Source organism: Peromyscus californicus, unplaced genomic scaffold (assembly GCF_007827085.1).
Source record: "Peromyscus californicus insignis strain IS unplaced genomic scaffold, ASM782708v3 Scaffold_13__1_contigs__length_99412109, whole genome shotgun sequence".
Classification (NCBI taxonomy): Eukaryota; Metazoa; Chordata; class Mammalia; order Rodentia; family Cricetidae; genus Peromyscus; species Peromyscus californicus.
This window is the reverse complement of record NW_026294424.1, coordinates 34124834-34147298: the sequence shown is the minus strand read 5'-3', so window position 1 is coordinate 34147298 and position 22465 is coordinate 34124834. Positions and strand designations below refer to the sequence as shown.

The 22465-nt window shown below is 50.7% G+C and overlaps 1 protein-coding gene across 1 annotated transcript in view; it reads left to right on the top strand.

Annotated features, from left to right (window-relative positions):
* Positions 1-17515, top strand: part of Wdr1 (WD repeat domain 1) — a 35737-nt gene extending 18222 nt beyond the window's left edge. Inside the window, exons 6-15 of the mRNA XM_052734818.1 lie at positions 4090-4167; positions 4374-4454; positions 4768-5001; positions 7750-7839; positions 9562-9716; positions 11035-11122; positions 13391-13501; positions 14276-14449; positions 14684-14828; positions 16420-17515. Coding sequence (XP_052590778.1) covers positions 4090-4167; positions 4374-4454; positions 4768-5001; positions 7750-7839; positions 9562-9716; positions 11035-11122; positions 13391-13501; positions 14276-14449; positions 14684-14828; positions 16420-16526 — 1263 coding nt within the window. The 3' untranslated portion in view covers positions 16527-17515. The remainder of the gene's footprint in view (positions 1-4089; positions 4168-4373; positions 4455-4767; positions 5002-7749; positions 7840-9561; positions 9717-11034; positions 11123-13390; positions 13502-14275; positions 14450-14683; positions 14829-16419) is intronic.
* Positions 17516-22465: the final 4950 nt, after the last annotated feature.

Sequence of the window (22465 nt, the reverse complement as noted above, 5' to 3'; positions counted from 1 at the left end):
GACCCCATAGCTGTAGGGAGGGTTCACATTTCTATCTAAAGCTGTTTCCCAGGCCCAGCTGACATAAGGGAGAGAGGGCCCATTGGTAAGGTGCTGGAGACTTGGAGTCAGTAACTGAATATGTGTCTGACCTTGGCCAGCTGGCCAGCAGGAGTAAAGCTGCAGTTTTGGGTTAGACAGGGGCTGTTTGCCCTGCTGTGGCTTCCCTCCTGCTGTCTTTCTTCTGACTGGGGTGGGGTAGGGCAGGAAGACTCCCCAGTTTGCCCCAACTAAGGACAAGTGTGCTGACAGATGGGGAAATAACAGAAAACCTATGCAAGGTGAGGCTCTCTGTTAAAGATGGACTGAGCCCCACATGTGGGTTCTGGTATCGAAAGCTAGAGGTGTAGTGGTTCACACGACTTCATTGAGCTCTTCCTAGTGAAAGGCTTTAAAAATTAAAATCTGTGAGGCCTTAGCAATTAAAATATGTGAGGGTGTTGGGTTTTTTTGTTGTCATGTTTTGTTAGAGGAAAAAAATTTTTTAACTATGAAATCCAAATAGCAATTCTTTGTCACTAGATCTTTCATTTCTAGTCCATGGATGCTGGGAACCAGGCTTCCTTCACTTCCTTCTCCTGTCTTCAGGCCAAATGGCCTGTGCTTGCTAGAACCTTCATCCAAGTGAACAGCCCACAGGCACTCTGTCCTTGAAGTCAAACATCCAATCTCCCATCTGCCTTCTACCTTACAGCTCATATCTAGGCAGAGACCCAGAGCTTGTAAGGGTGTCCAGGCTGAAGTGGATAGTGACCCTGTGAGAGCTTTCCCAAGCACAGGGCAGGAGGCCCATAATGTGTCACTGGGGCGGGGTGAGTTCAAGCTGCTGCCTCAAAAAGTAGTTGTTAGGAATTTCTGTGTGGTATGTAGTGAAACCAACCTGTGATGTGCCCGCTTCAGAAGGAAAATAGTAGCTGACAGAAAGATAAATAGGACCTGATCTACAAAAATCATATCCAACCACCAAACTTGCTGGTCCAAGTTTGAACATCACATCACATCACATCATTGTTAAGAGCAGGGCACAGACTTGAGCTATTCTGAAGTGAGCCCAGGTTCACCTGTAGCCAGACTTACTTAGACCTTCCAGTCCTGGCTGCCACACTTAGGTGTTGTCCAGGTTTGAGGGTGGAATAGGCCAAAGCACTACCTGTCCACTCCCACTGTGGTTTTTGCATGTAGTAAGTGACCTTAGGAGAAACCCTCCAGGGTCATAGGAGGTGCCATGGATGAGAAAGACTGGTTTCCCTTAGGGGTTCAACCTTAGCCTTAGAAGGAGTGAGTGGGATCATCTTGCTGCTGACCATCGCTGTCGTTGCCCAATGGGCCCATGAACAAAGTGGCCCGGGTAGCAGAGATGGAGGTTTTGCATGGGATTGACAACATGGACTTCCATTCACCAAGGATGACCTGGCTGCAGCTGCTGGTGAATGCTGGATCTGCCAACAGCAGAGACAAACACTGAGCCCCTGTATGGCACCATTCCCCAGGGTAACCAGCCAAACAAGGCAGGTAGACCACATTGGACCACTTCTTCGTGGAAAGGATAATGCTTTATCCTTACTGGAGTAGATACTTTTTCTGGTTATGGATTTGCCTTTCCTGCATGTAATGCTTCTGGCAGACCCGATGGTACTTGAGGTGTCAGGAAACATCCCAAAGATCATTAATGCTCTTTGGCAGGCCCCTGTAGGTGAACCACAGAGGAGACCTTTGGGATTTTGGAGCAAGGCTGTACTATTCATCTGCAGACAATTCTCCCTTTGAGAGACCAGGAGGGCTTCTGCAGAGGGTCCTTAATGAGCCAGCCCAGGTAGTAAGCATGTCCATGACAGAGTCAGGCCATCAAGGAGCCCAAGAGCACCTGAATCGCCATCAGTGGAGTAGATTTGAATGTCTACTTGAAGCTTTTTTTCTTGGTGGTGAAGATGAGGACGGGGAGGTGGGTATATTTAGGGGAAAGAGAATGGGGGGGTGGGGTTGGAGAGAGGGTTCTTGGGGAACTCACTGACACAGCCTATATTCAGGTTCATTGAATATTGGCTATGGGGGGCCAAGAATAGTTCCAGGAGAATGGATGCCTTCACATAGGGATATTAGAAACAGGACCTGTGAGGTTGAATGTGACCCCTCTGGATGGCTGGGCTGGGGACCAGAAGGCTTGTCTGGCTCAGTAAGTGGCAGGGTTCAGGCAGCCATGTGAGGTGGCTGAACCTCCGAACTCACTGAGACACTTTGCAAACTCTCCCTCCACACTGCTGGGCCCTCTCTGTGGGAAACGCTATTCTTAGCCCTCGTTTTCTTTGGCTTACGGGCTGCTGTTGGCTGTCCCTGCCTGCACAGGGTCTATTTCAGGAGCAGACATGTCTCCTGCCCGTGTGCACTCTGGTGCCTGAGTTGCAGGAAGGAATGATGGGCTCAGGCTCTAACCGAGCTCCTGTGGGTTCCGTCACCCCTTTCATTGTCTGCTTTGTCCAGCCTTTTCTTGTCTTCTTAAACCTGTGTGGTCTCCAGGGCGTTTTCCAAGAGAGGCCCACAGAGGTAGAAGCTTTGAAGCTTGGCCCCAGACCCTGTTGGAGGTCCTGGAGCCTGAATTGTGCTTCTAATACTGCTTCCTAGGACCGTCCTGCATCTGGCCAGGGAAGTGCTAGGTGACAAGGAGTTTGTTGGAGGCTGGAGTTGAGTGCTTGCTATCTGCTTTTCCCCAGTGTTCCTTTCATGACATCATCTTTTCACACAGTGACAAATTGGCACCCTTGGTCCATCCTCTGGTCTCCAGGTTTCTCTATTGGAATGGGTACTTTGGCCTCTGAGGTCTAGAGTGCCCTGATACCCTGTCCAAATAGAGGAGTCCAGGAGTAAGCTGACACCAGTGTGGCTCTTTTGCTTCCTTTCTGTGGAATAGGCAGAGCAGGGATTTGAGGAGCCGGTGTGAGGCCCTTAGGCTGGGGGTGGGATTAAGGGGGAGCGGGCTGGATACTCTGGTCTAGTTGTGGCTAGTACCTTTGGGTTATTTGACTTTGACCCAAAGAAGCTATGTATCCCACCCCACAGTGATCAGGAAAGGCTTTGGCTCTGAGATCTTGCTTCCATCATCTTTGAGTCCCACGACTAACAGATGTGGGGCACAGGCTCTTTTGTGTAGCAGGCTCCTTTGCACCTAGAGATAGATGTTAGATTGGATGGAGATCAGTCAGTCTGAGGAGTTAAGGCTCTGACCCACTAGGGTGGCTCTTGGCCAGAGCACGCCAGGCCTGCCAGTGTGGGCAAGTCAGCGCTGGACAAGAAACTGGAGCCTGGATTTTCACAACTGCTGCAGCTCAAGTTACTCACCTTCTTTGGGCCTCATGCTCTGCTGTAAAGAGTTTGCCCTGTGCCTGAAACAGTGGCAGCTTGTGACAGTGGCATAGCTGAAGCGTATAGGCTTATGAGACCCTGCCTGGGGACTGGACTTCATGCAGTGTGGTGAGTTGTCCCTACTGAGAAACTACAGGTAAAGATAAAGGCCTCTGAAACAGGTGGAAGTATGAGAGTAAGCAAAGAGCAGAACAGCAGGCAAAAATAAACACAAGAAAGGAGTCTCCATAACTAGAGCGGAGGCCCTTGGTGCCATCACTGCCTCCCAAGACTGGGTACTGCCCTGGCCTGCCTTAGGCCTTGGTCTCAGATACTTTGTCCTGATTGGAAGTCACAGCCACTGCTTGATTTCTTTTAAACGTCATTTGTTCTTCAGCAAACATCCCCAGAGCTAACGAGGCCTAACAGGAGGTGCCTTGTGTGGCTATCTCAGAGCCCAGCAATTTAGTGCATAAGCTGTCTGAGGCCCCAGAGGAAAGAGGATGCATCAGGAGGCACTTGATAAGGGAGGCAGGCCTGGCTGAAGAATAGCCTTTCATACTGAGCTATGCCATGAGGGACTGCCTGGGACTTTCTCTGAGCTCGAAATGTTCCTGTGGACTGATGAATCTTACCAGTGTTTGGGGCGGGGGTGGTTTAAGTAGAGAGCTTTTGTGAGCTCTGGCCAGTGTGTGACAGCCCTCTCTCCCGCAGGATCACAGCCGCTTTGTCAACTGTGTGCGCTTCTCTCCTGATGGGAACAGATTTGCCACAGCCAGCGCTGATGGCCAGGTAAGAACTGGGATAGAGAAAGGGGCTGTACACAGGCAGGTTCATGGTAGTGCTCCCTGTTCCCACTTCCCAAAGCCCAACAGCCTGAGGTCTCTGATTTCATTTCAGAGGCTCAAGGCTCCAACTGTATAGCCACAGTTGCTAGGGAAATGGTGGGCTAATGGCACACTACACCAGCTTCTACATAACTTGTTTGTTTCTTGAAGATATTCATTTATGATGGAAAGACAGGAGAGAAAGTGTGTGCCCTTGGAGGAAGCAAGGCCCATGACGGAGGAATTTATGCTGTGAGTATGAATATGTTTCCTGATTTGCTGGTTTTAATTTAGTTAGTTCTGTGTTGCTATTCAAGTCATCATAGACTGTTTTGAAGCTAGATGAGTATTGATGTAAGCAGCTAGGAGTTGAGCATGGCACAGAACTTTAAGGTCATAGTCACTGATGGGAGCAGCCAGTGACTGAGCAGGAACCCGGAGGCTGGCCCATCCTACTGCCTTCAGTTCCCTGCTCTCTCTTGTGAAATGGTGGCTGTGGACTGCTGCTTTGGGGCTCCTGTGGCCCTGACTCCCTCTGACATGCAGCACTGTTCTGTTGAAATAGATTAGTTGGAGTCCCGATAGCACTCATTTGCTATCTGCCTCTGGAGACAAAACCTCCAAGATTTGGGATGTCAACGTGAACTCTGTGGTCAGCACATTTCCCATGGGCTCCAATGTTCTGGACCAGCAGCTGGGCTGCCTGTGGCAGAAGGACCACCTCCTTAGCATCTCCCTGTCTGGATACATCAACTATTTGGACAAGAACAACCCCAGCAAGCCCCTCCGGGTCATCAAGGTGAGCCTTGTTCTAGGCATGATGTGGATGGGAGGCAAAGTCCTGTGGTCTGCTGTGAAACAGGGAAACAGGGATGGCCAAGGGAAGCGGAGATGCCAGGCTTCCTTGGCCCTGCGAGTTTCAGCAGAAGTCAGGTTGATACTTTTGGACACGAGTCGCCCCCTGGAAGCACTGTGAGCAGTGCACAGTTGGGGTCTGCATTGTTCTCTGCTGCTGCTGAAAGTCACCTTTCCTGAGGGGCTTGGCTTTCTGTTAGGATTTGTACTGTGCCTCACGACTGCAAGACAAGACCAGAAACATTCTGACTTAACGTTAGGGCAGGATATAGACCAGGTGGGGTGAGATGGGAGACTGAGTGAATAAATGAGGAAGGGGGTTCAGCTAGGAATCGGGGGGGGGGGGGGAGCACCTTGATTCTGGATCGTGGTGTAGTTTAAAAATGGGCATAAGTGTGAAAGAGACCCTAGGGTTCACAGGAATAGAGGACAGAAGCAAACGGAGTTGTGTGAGCTGCCAAGGCCCCAACGGCCACCCTGGACAGAACATAACTTGAGGTTCTAAACCCTCCCTGGGGCTCACTCAAGCCAGGTGCTCCAGGCCACGTTGTGCTTCCCTGGCTGAGTCAACATCTGACTTCTGCCTCCATCTGCCCTTGCTACGTCGGCCCCTCAGGAGACCAGTAGCCCAGGATCACCTTTGCCCTGTCTTCTGCAAGACCCCCAGGCCCTTAATGACTGAGCCATGATTTTTAAGGGAGGTTTTCCACAGCCTGGCTGCCTTAGTTAGGGTTACTGTTGCTATGATGAAACACCATGACCAAAAGCAAGTTGGGGAGGAAAGGGTTTATTTGGCTTACACTTCCACATCTCTGTCCATCATCAAAAGAAGTCAGGACAGGAACTCACACAGGGCAGGAGCTACAGAGGCCATGGAGGGAGTTTTCTCAGCTTGCTTTGTTGTAGAACCCAAGACCACCAGCCCAGGGATAATACCACCTAAAATGGTCTGGACCCTCCTTCATCAATCACTAACTTAAGATACTCTACAGGATGGCCTATAGCCCAATCTTAGAGGCATTTCTTTAATTGAAGTTCTCTCTTCTCAGATGACTTCAGTTTGTGTCAAGTTGACATAAAACTATCCAGCATACAGTTTCCATGCCTCGACCCCCACCCCGTTTTGGTTGCTGATAATTTCCAAAGTTGACGTTTTAAACTGCTCCAGTAAAGACCCCAGCCCGGCTCTTCTCTCACCAATGCAGCCTGCTATTCAAAGGGCCCAAATATACAGGGTCACAGTCCCCACTCTGTAGGTGAGAGTGTACTCCAGCCCCATTGAGTGACTTCTCAGAACAGGGTAACTTGCTGCTGGCCCTGAGGACAGGATTGGGAGCCCCTCTATCTATTGTTAGGTCCCAGACCAGGGCTGGGTGTGTGACAGAGCATGGGAAGTGTGTATGGGAAGCCGAAGCTGCCTGGAGACAGACACTTCTGTGCTGGGGCTCCAGTTTCAGTGGTGAGAAGTTGTACAGACTTAAGTTTGCAGAGAAACCTACAGGTCATCCTCTTGGTACAGCTGTACGGCTCGTGCCAGGTGGCAGCTGCCACTCTCAAGCTACAGAGAGCATGACCTGTACCAGTGAACCAGAAGTTTGCGATTGGAATGTGATTCTATTCCTGGCTACTTGGCCATCTTACCTGGGAGTTTTATAGTGAACAGCTTCCTGGCTGCCCAAAGGGACTCACTCAGGGTCTATGGAGCTGGCCTTTGGGGTGCTTTCTCTAGCCTGTTTCTCAAGCTTGAGGGTATGTGAGAATCACCTAAGAATATTAGCTTGTTAAACAACCCTGCCTTAGAGAGGACTAGATATTGTGTCGAGGGCTGCAATCTTAAATCTCTCAGGCAAGGCTGTTGCCAGAGTCAACCAGGAAGCACACAGGTCCCCTGGAATCTTACTGAGCTTCGGTTTTTATGCAGCAGGCCAGGCAGTCTGCTGGGCTCCTGTGAGGCCCGTGCTGCATTGAACAGAACACTCCCTGGGCTCATAGCTCTTCAGGGGTTGCACAGTGCATTCCACCAAGGACTGTCACTGTTAGGAGGGTAAATGCCATGCTGTGGCAACAAAGGAGACCCACAGAATCCCTGAGACAGGATGTAAGGAGGAAGCCCCAAGCATGAAGCAGACCGGGAAGCTATCAAGTGTTGCTGGAAAACAGCAGAGACTAGTAGGAACAGGGAAAGGGTTAGTCTAGAGCACACTTGAGAAGTACTGTCTGAGCCAATTACAGAGAAGGTGAGAGGGAGGCGCTTTCTAGATAGTCCTGTGTACACAACAAGGAGTACTAGGGAAAATCAGTACCAAGGAGGGCCTGAGCCAAAGTGGTCAGCCCTAGAGCTCCAGAGCCTCCAGTGTACAATCCTGTCCTGGCTGCCTCACCCCCATGAGAGACCCAGCTGATGTTCTCATGGGTGGCAGCAGGGGCAGTGTTTCCTTTTACAGGTGGCTTAGGTCCCTGAGTGCTAGGCTTTGGTGTAGACCTTGTCCTTAACCCAGGTAGGTTTTAGGTATTGAGGGAGGCAGCATATGCTGGTTTGTCTGATCAGCTGACTGGGAGATGGCTGGCTGGCTGTGGCTCATGACTTCTTTGTGGGCAATGTGTCTGCTGGGGTTCCAGCACAGCCCAGCTGATGATTGGCAGGGTAGGATGTGCTACTTCAGCTCACCCCGTCCCGTTGTCTCCCTCTCAGGGTCACAGCAAATCCATCCAGTGTCTGACAGTGCATAAAAATGGTGGCAAGTCCTACATCTATTCCGGGAGCCACGATGGACATATCAATATCCTTTGACTGGGGAGCTGGCACAGACACACTGGCAAGAGAGAGAACTTTTCTGTTCCCATTGTGCTGGAGGCCGGGCCAGCCAGATGGCACCAGGCCAGCTGTACTCACTAAACAGGTTGACCTCTGGTACCTCTGTCTGCGCCTGGTACCTTGACTTCTCCAGGCCTTCGGCAGAAGGAAGCCTGGGCCCTGCTTGCTGCTCAGCCTAGCATGGTGCTTGAGGTCTCTGCACTTGAATTCCTTTTTCTGTAATAATGGCGCCTTGCTGTGTCCAGGTCTATCACTGGCAATGAAAATCATTGAGTCTTAGGATTCAGGACTTAGACCCTTCAGCAGAGGCACTTTGTTTTAAACGTGAGGAAAGTGGAACCCAGAGAGGCAAGGTGCCCTTCCTAAAAGTACATAAGCTGTCAAGAACGGAGCTGGGGCCCGAACTCAGCGGGGAGTGGGTTCTCCGTGCCCCTTACCCCAGGAACGTCGGCTTTTTTAGGAGGTGTGGAACCATTAGAGGCATGCCTGCCATGCTCGTGCTCTGTCGCCTGTCGTGTGCGCTCGCTCCAAGGCGTCCTCTGCATGATGGCCTCTCATCCACATGCTGCTGCCTTCCCAGAGAAGGCTATCGTAGTAACCCTACAGCATGCCTCCCAAACCTACTTTGTCTCAGGTTTTCCTAAGACCCGGGAAGATCTCCCATCCTGGGAAGGGCGAATAACCCACCCTCTGCTACTAGGCAAGGAAAAGTGTTGTAGCTGATGACCAGGCAGCTCCTAGGGCCAGTGTGTCCTGCAGTTGTAACCAGGGTCATCGGCACCACCTGTGTCCCTTACCCACTCCCTGTACTCAACACTTGAACTGGGTCCTTCAGAGCTCATGTCTGGATTTCTGTCCCTACAGCTCATGTATCCTAAGTCTCCCACAGAATGGTGACGTTCACTTGAACTGAGTTTCTTGTGTTATGCACTCTTAACCACACCCTCTAATCCCTGAACACCCCAGGCTCAGTATCCACACATCACCCCTGGAAGGTGGGCCTCATCTACCCTCAGGCTGGTACCCAGTAGCACCTAGGCAATAGTTAGGTGAACATTGGAGCATAGCCAGCTCACCTGGGGATAGTCATAGCCTCAGCTACTGATTCAGGAAAGACAAAATGAGCATTTGGCTTATATGCAGAGTCCCAGTGGACTTTTTTTTTTTCTCCTTGTTCTTGTTTCCAGATTATTTATAGAGATACCTGCCTTGTCAGTGGGACCCAAGTCTAAACCTGAAATAATTTGTGTACCCTACAGTCCAGAGGTTATAATACTATATAGAGAGTGTTTATTGTGTGCCTGTGTTCTGACTACAAGTAGCACATGTCATGGAACTTCCTGGATTACCATACATTGTATCAACACCCAGAGAGATAGATTTTGGACTGTTATACATCCAGTGTGTCCGCTGTCTTGGCCATCAGAGACAAGTCTGCCTGTGTCCAACACACTGGCTTTACATGCATTCTTAAAGGAAGCTGTGCTTTTTATTGCATTGGTTCTTTGGCTAGTAGCCAGGCTGCCTCACACTGCCTTAGCTCTCTGAAATTCCAAGCTTGGCCATCCGTGAGAATGCCTCCTGTCCTTCCTGCGGAATCTTCTGCCTGCGTGAAGGGTAGCCAGGCCTTTCCAGAGCAGTAGTCACCACCATCCCGAGGCCTCGTTTCTCCTTAATCACACTCCACATTACTGGGATTCAGAGACGGGAGAGAATGACTCCTTCTCCGGAAAAGGCCACACAAATCAGGTGTCCAGGATGACGGTGGATGAGTCTGGGCAGTTGGTCAGCTGCAGCATGGACGACACTGTGCGGTACACCAACCTAACACTGAGGGACTACAGGTAAGTCCTGCCCAAGGAAGCCAACCATGGCTCTAGAGAGGCCCAGAATGGGCCCCCAGTGCCTGTAAGGGTCCAGGTCAGGTGGTTCTTGTCTGCCTGTCTGCCCTTTGTTTCTGAACATCATTCAGGTACCAAGCCCAGGGTGCTGAGCAGCAGGGCCCTGGTAACTGGGCTCACAGATGTGACCAGCTGTATCCCCTACCCCAAAGCAGCCTGCAGCCCATGCGTCATTCACTTGTCTGCTCTGCTTTGTGTCTTTCTGCCAGTGAAGGTAGTGACAGCAGAGTTTGGGCTATTGAAAAGGTCAGGTGACGCTCGCAGACTTATGGCATGCCAGGTGCCAGGTGTGAGGGGCCACCTCCCGTTTAGGGGATAAGTGGACACTGAATCAGAGGTGTCCATCCACAGCAATGAGAGGTGAGAGCAGGCAAGGGGGCTAGATGGGCTGCTCTAAGTTGTTGGCTCAGAGGCAGACCCACTGACCTTAGCAAGACCTCCCTACCCCCCCCCCCCCCCCCGCCCTGTAGAGCACTTCCTGGTAGACTCACATCTTGCTGGAATATGTCTGACAAGGGATGGGGTGGGTGGGGGTTCATCTTTATAAGTCACCCTACCCCAGGTATGTGCCTGGCTGAAAGCAGACCTGCCAGTGTGTGCTGTGTTCTGACCAATGGCCACTGGGCATCTGAGAATGAAGGCTCCCCAGAACCCAGGGTTCTCGGCTGCCGGCTTCCTTATTGTCTTGACATGACTCATCAAAGTCCTGTTGGCAACCCATGGCTGCCAGGACTTAGGCCCTCTAGAGGCCAACCATGGCTTGGATCAGTTCTGTGGAAGCTTGCTAGTTAATGTTTTCAAGAAAGATATGGCTATAAGTTATTCCAGATGAGTTTTGATAGCATTTGTCTAATATAAGAGGGAACTGGGATCTTCATTAAAGGTATTAGAGTCTAGCAGCTAGGACCCATAGAAGGAGCAGAACTCAGTTCTGTATGTACCTAGAAAATTCCAGTCGTGGGCCTGCAGATGGTGCGAGACTAGCATGTCTGCATTTAGCACAGCAAGCGTCTGCAGTTCCCTCTAACCTGCACTTGGTGCTGCCACCTTTTCCCCGCTCTGCTCTCCCTTCGCGATAAAAAGACCCCCGTGCCCTGTTTTGTCACCTCAGATTTTAGCAAGTTGCCCTTAAGGAGAGGTTACAGTAAGATCTTTTGCTCCTCATAGTTAAGTGGTGCAGTTTTTGCGGGGTGTGTATTGATAGCACGCTGAGCCACCTGAACGTGGAAGTAACTGCCCTCCCCCTTCCCCTCCCCAACAGTGGACAAGGCGTTGTGAAACTGGATGTTCAACCAAAGTGTGTAGCTGTTGGCCCTGGGGGATATACCGTGGTCGTGTGCATTGGACAGGTATGGTTGGCTATATTTTGACCAGAAGTAGTGGGATATGAGATGTATAACTCCTGTTTAGTTTCTGAATTTCATCCATGTCCCATGTTCCGGTTTCCTTTTCTGATGCTGTGGTAAAACATACACTAAAACTAACTTGGGGAGGAGAGGGTTTATTTGACTTTTAATCTTCATCACAGTCCTTCATTGAGGACCAGCAGAACAGGAACTCTGCTCGGCTAGCTTCCTTACCTGTCCCAGGACTGCCTGCCTGGGATGGTACCTCGCACAATGAATTGGGCTCTCCTTGTGTCAATTAGTAGTCAAGACAGTGCCCCACAGAACTGTCTGATCAAAGCAGCTCTTCAGTTGAGGTTCCCTCTTGCAGGTGACTCTAGGTCGTGTCAGGTTGACAGGCACCTGTAGCCAGTGTTCTGTGCTGCAGGCTCACTTGTCTTGTCTTTGCGTGAACTCACTGTGGTACTAATCAGGGCCTAACTGTTAGGCAGAGTACTGCCCCCTAAATTGAGACACAGGAAGAGGGCAGAGCTGGTCTCTTAAGCATCAGACCAGACTGTAGAGCCATGGGTCCATGAGGTCTGAGGCACTCGGCCTATGGTTTTGTCATCGTCCTCCAGATCTTTGCCCTCCCCTGGTGAAGCTCTCCCTCTCTGAGCGCACAGGGTGATCATGAAGATGCATTTGTCATACTCCTTGTCTAGCTTAGCCACTGAGTAACAGTGCCACATGAGACTAAGGTGGATCCCAGGCCATGATAGGGTCTAACGCTCTGCAGTCCCTGCGTAGCTTTTCCTCTAGACGTCTAGAACAGCCCTTGGCTCACATCTGTGCCCGACCTACTTTTGTGCAGAATTCTGCTTCACAACATGCCATCTCTGCAAACCCAGGCATCCCATCATGTGGTCAGAACCAGCAACTGACTAGTGGTTCCTTCCTATTGGCTTGAGTGACAGACCCTGCTGAAGAAAGGGCCATTCAGGATCTGCCACCCTTCCCTAGTCTATGAAGCTGATTGCTAAAGGGAGAGTGAATTCTGTGTCCCAGATAATCAGATATCGCTGCCAAATAATTACTGCACTCAGTCTGGGCAGCCACAAGGCACAAAAAGGAATGTGCTGCACGGGGTGCCTTGGCAGCTGCTTCTCGATGACAGATCTGTTGGCCTTGTATCAGCACCTGGCCTTGGTGAACAGTGCGTGAGGACTTAGGGCCTTTTCTGTGGCAAGGCCTCAGACAAGCACCTCCTTGTCCTAGGCCCCAGTTACTTCATCTGAGGTTACAGTGGCCATAAACTTACCCTGTCCTTGAGGCTGATCAGAAGAATTACCCAAGGTGGGTGAAAGCAAGGATTCAGACTACCTGCCATTCAGAAGGTGGTGGCAAATTCCCCCGGAGTGTTAGCAGATGAGAGCACCATCTCCCAGTAGGAGAGCTGTTCTCTTGTGTGCATGTGTGTACACCATAGTATCTGCTGGTTGTTGAGGACAAGCCGAGGTCCATGTGTGATCATGACCCCTAACCAACAGGTACTTTAGTCAAGATCAGGCTGCCACATATCTCCACAGTCCTGACAGTGGACACATGGAAGTGTCTGCTACTCAGGCAAGCATGGCTGACCCCAGCATGGCTGAGTGTGGTGTAGCTTTGTCCACACACAGTCTTCCGCCTTTCTTAGAGCAGGGTAGGACTTGAGGGTTCTCTCAGAGCGGTACATTTGCAGACCCCCTGCCCCACCCCCACCCCGCACCCACTGTGCTATGCTTGCCCAGCTTCTCCCCCTTCCTGCATCTGAGGTTACTCAGTTGTTCCCACAGAGCTCCCCTGCTGCCCTGAAGGACTGGACAGACACTCAAGTGCCGAGTGTCCAGCAGCATTTGTCATGGGTAACACACCATCCTCCAAGCTGAACAGAAACCTGCACGACGCAGGCATTAGCTGTTCCTTATGACCTAGGACCCAGAGGTTCACTCCTCGGACTCAGGCCACTGCCCCGATGATTGAGCCAAGTCCCTTCCTGGCACTTCTGCCCTTTGCCCTTCAGAGATCAGCACTTCACATGCTTCAGTCACTAAATGTTTTCTCAAGTTCTGGCCTGCACCTACCAGTAACATGGTCCTTATGGTGAGAAAGGAAGTGCCTCCATCCAAAGATGGAGACTGACCCAGGGTGTGGCTTAAAGCCCAGAGCCACTTAACGAGAACTCACCTGTCCTGCTGATGAGCAGTGTCTCAAGGGGCCACTGACCTGACCACATCTTCCGTGTCACAGATTGTCCTCCTGAAGGACCAGAAGAAGTGCTTCAGCATCGACAGCCCTGGCTATGAGCCCGAAGTTGTGGCCGTGCACCCCGGTGGGGACACAGTGGCTGTTGGGGGCTCGGTAAGGCTCTTTTCTTTTCTACCCTATGACCTCGGTTATCTGAGCAATTTGGGTCATGGAGAAGGCCAAGGTCTTCAGTCTACACTGGAATCCTGAAGAAGTAGTCTCTAATGCCAGTGAGAGCAAGAGAGCAAGGAGAGCAAGCTTCCTTCTTCCATGTCCCTGAGATAGGCGGCCAGCAGCTGTAGCCCAGATTAAAGGTACATCTTCCTAACACAAAAGATCCGGATTAAAAGTGGATGTTCCCACTTCAAATGCTTTAATCAAGGGGGAAAAGGAAACCTCACAGGTGTACCTAGCCTCTTGGATTTTAGTTCATTCCAGATGTAGTCAAGGTAACAACCAAGAATAGCTGTCACACAAGGTGTGCCTGGCACACGGTGACAGGAAGCTTGCCGGAGACAGGTGTATGCAGCTTGCCTGGCGCAGCTGGTACCCCCAGAGGCTGGGAAGCTGTCTGTGCAGTTTTCTTCAGGTTGACCTTTCAGGGAACCACGGGCACTATTTATGGGGCCTCCTTGGCAGCCAACCAACACACAGAATGAGACTAGGGAGGCCTGGGGTCCAGTCATTTCTGCCCAGGAGAGGAGGAAGCTGAGGTGAATACTGAAGGCAGTATGTGAAGAGGAACCAGCCGTTTCTTGGCAGAAGGAGCCCGGGCACATACTCGTGCCTACTGATCCCATGGCATCAGTATGAAACCCTGACCTTCCCTATGACAGAGGCACATGGTTTATATGATAAGGAGTGACTGCTTCCTGTCCCTGCCTACAGGATGGCAATGTGCGTGTCTACTCCATCCTGGGCACCACACTAAAGGATGAAGGCAAACTCCTAGAAGCCAAGGGGCCAGTGACAGACTTGGCCTACTCCCATGATGGTGCCTTCCTGGCCGTGTGTGATGCCAGCAAGGTGGTCACAGTGTTCAGTGTGGCTGATGGCTACTCGGTGAGTAGGGTGCAGACCCCTATACTAGAGGGCGCAGGGGAGGACCTTCGCCAGGTGCCCTTGGGCTTTGTCCTCATCTCCGTGAGTGGCAGGCACCTGGTAGAGCTCTTGGGAGCATCCTGCTCGTGATCAAAGACTAGGGCTTCTTCCTGTTACTGTGAGGGCTGGCTGGGAGGACACGGGGTGCTCTGGCCTGCACTCTGATCTTACGCCTCTATTTTCTTTCTGTACTAGGAGAACAATGTTTTTTATGGACACCATGCAAAAATCGTGTGCCTGGCCTGGTCACCAGACAATGAACACTTTGCCTCCGGTGGCATGGACATGATGGTGTATGTGTGGACACTGAGTGACCCAGAGACCAAAGTCAAGATCCAAGGTAACTCACCCCTGAGCCTCAGCCTGTCACTTCCCTGACCGTGCTTCCTAGGGTCAAGTGACCCGGGGTCTGTGCTTTAAGAAGTGACCTGATGGAGATGTGGCTCCGTCCTTCCCTCCAGCACTCACCAGGCACTTTGCTGGCCTGTGCAGGGGGTCCTGAGACACTCACTACAGTAGGAGTCCTTGCTCTCCATATGGAGGACTACATGAGGAAAGGCTTTTGACATCTTTCTCCCCACCCTGCTCTTGTGCCTTAACCCACAGCCGAGTTAGCTTACTCTCACCATAGTGAGCTCAGGAGAAGCCATGAGAACCCTGCTTTTCCAAGGAGACATACTTTTGAATCTTTATTCTGATTATCCATCATCGTATCATACTGCTCCTGCTGGTCGGTCCAGAGTCACACATGGCTGGTGGTCCTGAGTGACCGTTTTATATTGTCCCCTTGGTCTACCTGCTACATAGGAGGCAACCTTCTGTGTTTACGGGAATGGGGATCCTAGCCTATCTTAACAGCTGTCCTGAGACAAGCCCCAACAGCTGCAAGCTAGGGAGGCCCACTCCCTGCTGTGTCAGTGTTCGTGGAGAGCCGAGCAGGAGGGGGAAGCCTGAAGCAGCTTCCAAGAAGCCATTTATTTTGTAAGGAAATCCAGAAATTTCACAGTGAAATGGATCAGTAAGGGACTATGTCAGTGCTAGTGCTAAGAATGGAGCTGGCATCCGTCTGCTGTGGTCACAGACTCCTGAACATACGGTGCTGCTCACAGCTGGCCTTGCCGTGGAGAGTGCTGCAGCTTATGGAGTGCTCAGGCCCAGGATGGCCTGACCTTCTGAGCCCCACCTGGGTGGGGCTTCTGATTCAGGCTGGGAGCCACCTGGGCCTAGGGACTGGGAATCCTGTTGGAGGACTCTTTCCCTGGAACTTCGAGGCTTTATGAGAAGTTGGGGCTGAAGGAACCACAAAGGTCCAGGATCTCAGGGCTGGAGTCCCATCACTCCAGTATGACTGACTTCTGGACGGGACACCAGACAGTTCCTCAGCCCTCTTTCTTGTTGTCCATACCTGGCCCCTTCCACTTTAGTGCCACACAGGACACTAGTTACAGGAGCTCCTCAGCATCCAAAGACCTTGAGTCCTTTGTTGGAATGGCATAGCACCATGTGCATGTAAGCTGACATGGGGTACACTTCAAACCACGGTTAGTTGGCAAAACAGTGTACATGCCACATCAGTGCTTGTCGTGCCGTGGTGTTCCGAGTAACTGATTTGTCTGTTGAGCACAGCCAGAGCCATTGTGGAGCTGACTCTTCCCTGCTTGATTGGTTGCGTCTGTAAATGTAGGTCCTGTGGACCACTTGGTGTGGGTGGTCAGAAGCCGGGAGTTACTGTTGGTTTGCCTGGGATTGGTACAAGGCTGACCTCACCTGGTCCTGCCTCTGTCCTTACAAACTTGTCCTTGTGAAAATGAAACTGCCACTGTGGTAGTTTCTGGTTCTCACAGATGACTCTAGCCCCCTGCCTCTCTCTTCATCAAATAATAGGGAGAGGCAGAGTGGGTCCATCTCCTCAAATGCACTCTTTTTCCCAGATGCTCACCGGCTGCACCATGTCAGCAGCTTGGCCTGGCTGGACGAGCACACACTAGTCACCACCTCCCATGACGCCTCTGTGAAGGAGTGGACAATCACCTACTGAGGACGCCGCTCGCCCCACGGACTGAATCAGGGACTAGATTTTTAACTGCCTCGGAGCACCCTTCTCTTAACTATTTCTGTAACGCTCCCTTTCCCACCTGCCCCGGGAGTGAGCAGGGCCTGCGAATACCCTCCTCTCTGCAGGGTGTCCATGTCTGTAAGCGTCCTTCTGAAAGCTTTAGACAGTAACAGTTTGCACATGAGAAATAAAGCAAGCACTTGAAACAGCATGTGGAGCGTACCTAAAACTTACAGCCCACCAGACCGTGAGAGCGTGGAACATTCCAGAGGCAGCAGCCTCCAAAGCACAGACCCCAGCCCCTGTGGCTCTTGCCGCTTATCAGGAAGCTGGGTAGGGAGCAGGCCATGGCTCCCCTTTCCCATGCAGGATGCAGCTGCACTGGGGAGGAGGGGCTGCTCTGCAGACCCCTTTGTCCGCCTTCTGTGTAGAGCAGGTGTCTGCTCCTTGGTGTAAGTCAGGTCACATGGCTGTCTCCCTGGAGCCGTCCCCAGATCCCACTGTCAGATTTTGTGCTTGATTTTAAGAATGGAATCATGTTTATGGGGTTTTTGTTTGTTTTGTTTTGTTTTTTTAATGTATCTTGACTGTTGTCTGTCTTGTTCCTGAGCTGGCTTGCTGAGAGTGCTGTGTCTAGGGGAGTAGAGCCCTTCTTAGCCAGACTGAGGTGTCCTGGTCACATGATCACCATGCTTCAATGTTTTCCTGTCTACCCCCCACCCTCTGGCCCCAAGAGCAGAGATTAAGGACAAGATGATGTCACTGTACCTTGTCATGTTTTTACCTTTTTTTTTCTTTTTCAGTGCAGAAATTAAAGTAAGTATAAAGCACCGTGATTGGCAGTTTCTTTGCGTGTGTCGGAATCACTGGTAAATGTTGGCTGAGAACAATCCCTCCCCTTGCACTTGTGAAAACACTTTGAGCGCTTTAAGAGATTAGACTGAGAAATAATTAAATATCTTTTCTCTTGATTGTGGATCATTGGCTCTGTGTGGTGGTGCATGTGGGAGGGAGGAGGGCTTTGGAGGACCCACCAGCCACCCCCATTGTGGCCATCACATGGAAGGATAGCCCCAAAGAAACCAGGACTCTTATTCTGGTTCCCATCCCTGCTTCCAGACCCCAGTGGCCTGGCCCAACCCCTTAGGGCCCAGCTTTCATTTGTAAACTGAGCATTGGGCCTGATGCTGTCTAGATGCTACCTCCACCTGAGCATTGGGCCTGATGCTGTCTAGATGCTACCTCCCCCTCCTGTCTGTGACCAGCCTTAATACCTCAAGCCCGGAACTAGATCTGGGTGTTTGAGAAAACTCCTAGTACAGCCCAAACAACTCAAAGCAAAAGGCATTGCTCTTAGATGCCGGTTTGTAGTCCCCATAAAAATATTCTTCTCAGGTTCTTGATATTGCTCTTGCCTTTCAAGTGTAAAAGGACACCAGAAATCAAGAAAATTAAATTACATTATCTGAAATGCAAAGCACCACACAGCAAGGTCAGAAACACCTTTGGCAGTGAGTCCAGATGCTTTCCTCTCAAGGAGTCAGTGGATGAGAGTGGGCAGCACCTGAGGGATGGTGGCCTGTCTGGTTCTTAAATCACGTGAAGTTAGAGGGACATCAGAGGTGAGAAGTTTGACAAAAGGAACCATTTGCTTCAGAGTAGAAAGCTCCAAGGGAGATTTCAATGAAAAGTGGGTTTGGTTTTGTGATTTTAAATACAAGCTTTATTTGTGTGTGAATATAAGTGCATGTGCACTACAAGTACACACATGTAGAGGCCGGAAGCTGTTGAGTCCGGACCTCTCCCACAGCCTGGGGCCCGTGCTCTCCGACTGCAAGCCAGCTGGAGGCACGGTCATGCATGGACACCTGGCTTGTATGAGTGCTAGGTCCTGGATTCTGGTCCTCAAGGTTGTTCAGTAAGTGCTCTTAACCCATCTCTGCAGCCCCCAGACTTGGTTCTAAGACAAACCAAGAGTTAAAGTGGTGGCATCTGACTATATTCGTAATGAATGCTGGCAAGAGAGTTGACAGTGTGAGAAATGATACAGACGCTACCAGACCAGGGAACACTTCCGTGAGTTTGAGGCCTGGCAATTTTTTTTTTCATAAAAATAGTACAATCTTCAAAATACGGAAATAGAAACCACACTGCAAGATAATGCCTATCAAGTGACCCCGTTTCAATTGTCTCCGGCTGAGGCACGCTAGTGGGGTTGGCTTCGTTTCTATGGAAGCTTATCAAAAGTGACCCACACCCATGACCCTCATCATTTCAACAAGATCTGTACGTGAAAGCTCCAAGGGAGCACAGAATGTCAGGGTAAAGTCTACTCTGGGAGGGGCGTGAGCAGTTTTTTCCAAGCCAGTGGTTTGCCATTACTCGTGGCCACACACCTGAGCACCCTTGGCTGCAGCCACTGATTTCTTGGAGAAGCATTCACAGCAGTGGGATAGGACCTGCCCTCCTCCACTTTGAGCCAGGATAACAGCTCTACACCAGTCAACTACATTTAAGAAGTACATCTCTGACAGGCAGCGGTGGCGCAAGCATTTAATCCCAGCACTCGGGAGGCAGAGCCAGGTGGATCTCTGTGAGTTCGAGGCCAGCCTGGTCTACAGAGTGAGATCCAGGACAGGCACCAAAACCTCAGAAACCTTGTCTAGAGAAAAAAAAAAAAAAGGTACAGCTCTGTCTGCCCAAAGTGGCAAAGATCCTAAGACACCCCCCTCCCCTAGGCTACAATGAATCAGAATAGCATGTACACCAGCAGGGCTCATCAACCAGCTTCAGGCGACATGGATGCCTAATTCTCACCCTAAGGGGCAGTTTTCTCCAATGGACACTCACTGGATATACAAACCATGCCCAGCAGTAGGTGGCCAACACGCACACAGGTGTGCACTCATGCACACATGCACACACAAACTCATTGGTATTTGGGGAGATTTTTTTTTTTTTATATTTGATGGTTTCCTTTTTTTTAAACCTATTTACTGATTCTTTGGGAATTTTACATCATGCACCCTAACTCCACTCACCTCCTAGGCCCCCTATATCCTCCCCTCACCCCTGCAGTGCCCACCAAAAAATTTTTTTTAAATCAAAACAAAGCCAACCAAGCAAACAAAAACAAGAACAAAACAAAAACTCTTGCCCTCTCCATCTTTCCCACCTCTCCAACACCATTCATCCTGGTGGCATTGGCTGTGCTCTGCCCTATAGTATACCCTTTTGTCCAATCAGCTTTACTTGCCAATGTTCATTGCAATGAGTCATTGGTTTGGTTCAAGGCCTCTGGTTTCTGGTACACCATCATCACCAGATCCTCACCGAAACTCCTCTGGGTTATCCTGTGGCCACCCTGAGTCATGGAGATCCTGCAGATATCGTTCCACGGGACCAGCCCCTTCACGAGCTCCAGCAGGTCCTAGATGGAGTAGATGTTAGGGTAGGCCTATGTGGTAGGTGAGCTGGTCCCAGCCACTGGCCTCAGGTGAAGAGGTGGAGTCAGCCCCCTACACCCATGTTATCAGGGTCAGTTCTGTGGTGGGGGTGGAGCCATCTCCCCTGAGTGCCAGGGCCAGCAAGCAGCAGGGCCCTCTGATTTCATCACACATGGTTCTTAAGGCCCCCTTGAGGTGACACGGGCCAGAGACGTCAACTCAGACCCCAGCTGCAGCTGGACCATGGACCCAGACATGGCCCTTGGCAGCAACTTGGGCCTGGACGACATGCTGGCTCTGGGTGGAAGCACTGGTTACTCAGATCAGGATGGCTCTGGCAGTGACATGGGCCCCCGTACACCAACAAGGCCACAGGTCACAGCCCCAACCCTGGGCTTCCGTGTGTCCTTGGGTGGCAACACAGGTCTCAGACTTCAGCACAGACTCCAGCCTTGGTAGGACTACGGACCCAGACATGGCCCTCAGCAGCCGCTGGGTCTGGATGTCACTATTGACCCAGGTGGCAGTGCAGGCCACTCAGACTGACATAACCTCAGTGGCAGTGTGGCCCTCAGACACTAACATGGTCCGCATGTCTTTCAATGGTAACAGGAGTCTCAGACATCAACATAGACCCTGGCTGCAGTAGGGCCACGGACCCAGGCCAGATGATACCATGGCCCCGGATTTTTGTTTGTTTTTATTTATTTGTTTGTTTGTTTGTTTTATATCCCGGTTACCATTTCTTCTTCCTCCTCTCCCAGTCCCTCTCCCTCATCCCCCTCTGTTCCCACCCCCCAATTTACTCCTCCTCTGTTTCTGTTTAGGAAAGGGCAGGCCTCCCATAAATATCAACAAAACAAGGCATATTAAGTTGCAGTAAGACTAAGCACCTCCCCATGTATAAAGGCTGGGCAAGGTGACCCGGTATGAGGAGTGGGGTCCCAAAAGCCAGTAAAAGAGTCAGAGACAGTCCCTGCTCCCTCTGTCAGGAGTCCCACAAGAGGACCACGCTACACAGCTGTCACATATATGCAAAGGACCTAGGTCAGTCCCATACAGGCTCCCTGGTTCTAAGTTCAGTGTCTGGGAGCCCCTATGAGCCCAGGTTAGTTGATTCTGTAGGTTTTCTTGTGGTGTCCTTGACCCCTCTGGCTCCTATAGTCCCTTCTCCCCCTCTTCTGCAGGACTCCCCAAGCTCCGCCGAACGTTTGGTTGTGGGTCTGCATCTGTTTCCATCAGTTGCCAGTCTTACTGGTCTTTTGCTTGTATATTATAGTTTCCAGTTTTGTGTTTTATGGGGTGTGTGTGTGTGTGTGTGTGTCTGCAGGTGTATGTGTTTCTCGTGCTTTCTTTTTCTTTGGTGTTTGTTTTGTTCTAGTGTTGGCTTGGTTTGCTCTGGTTTGGACAGGCCTGTTTCTATACTAAAGAAAGGAAGACTTGGAGTTGTGTAGGTGTGAGGGTCTGGGAGGAGAAGCGACCAGAATATATTGTATGAAAAATGTCTCTTCGATTTAAAAAACAATGCTCAAGTTAAAAGGAAATCTGGACAAAGACAGGGTGTGTGGACTCTTTTTCTGGGTTCACACTAATCTGTTAGATGCTAAGAGGCCCAGTTTAGGAGGTCATTAACTCCTTTGGCCTCAGGGATGCAGCCTGTTTCTACCCAGCACTGCCCCACTAGGGCAGTTTCCTGAAGACCATTCATTTGGCGGGAAGCAGAATACACTCTTGTTTATGATGCTAAGATGGAACCCAGGGTGTCTCATGCTATGCCCCAGCCCTGTTCCTAATGTTTAAGGAATCAATACTAGCCTACTTAACTGTCTCAAGGGTTATGTGTTAGAGCAGAACTACTTTTCTTCTTGGACCTCAGACTTGCTGTGTAGTTGAGGCTAGCCCTGACACCCTGCCCCTCCTACCTCTAGCTCCCAAATCCTGAGATGGGCAGCTTTCACTGTTTGGTTTTTAAAGTGTACGCATGCAAACTGAATGTGAGACTCTGTAAAACAGAAGCTGCTGTCACGGCTCTGTTCATGCAGCCGACCCCCACCCCAGCACAGTGGTGATGGTGGCCACCAGACAACTAGGCATGAAAATACTTCTCCAAGGATTCTTTGGGGTTAGTCTTACGTGGATTTCCTCAGCAAGTCACCCAGAACCTGTTGGAGCTGACTGCTCAAAGTATGGACCTCAGAGCTGAGGTGCCTCTATTGAAATGTAGACCCTCCTTAAAGACCCCAAGATCTGTGATCATGTGACATACCACTGAAAACCAAATGGAACTACATGTGAGTGCATTTGAAAGAATGTGGTAAACCCAACACTTCTTATCAGAGCACACTTACCAGAAAACACGCCCCTCCCCCAAATTAGAAGAAAGACATTGGTTTAATACTAGGAAATGTCTGTCTCCAATCTATGATTCATTGTTCTTGTTCAAGCAAGTGAAAATCTGGTCTCACGCACAGTGGA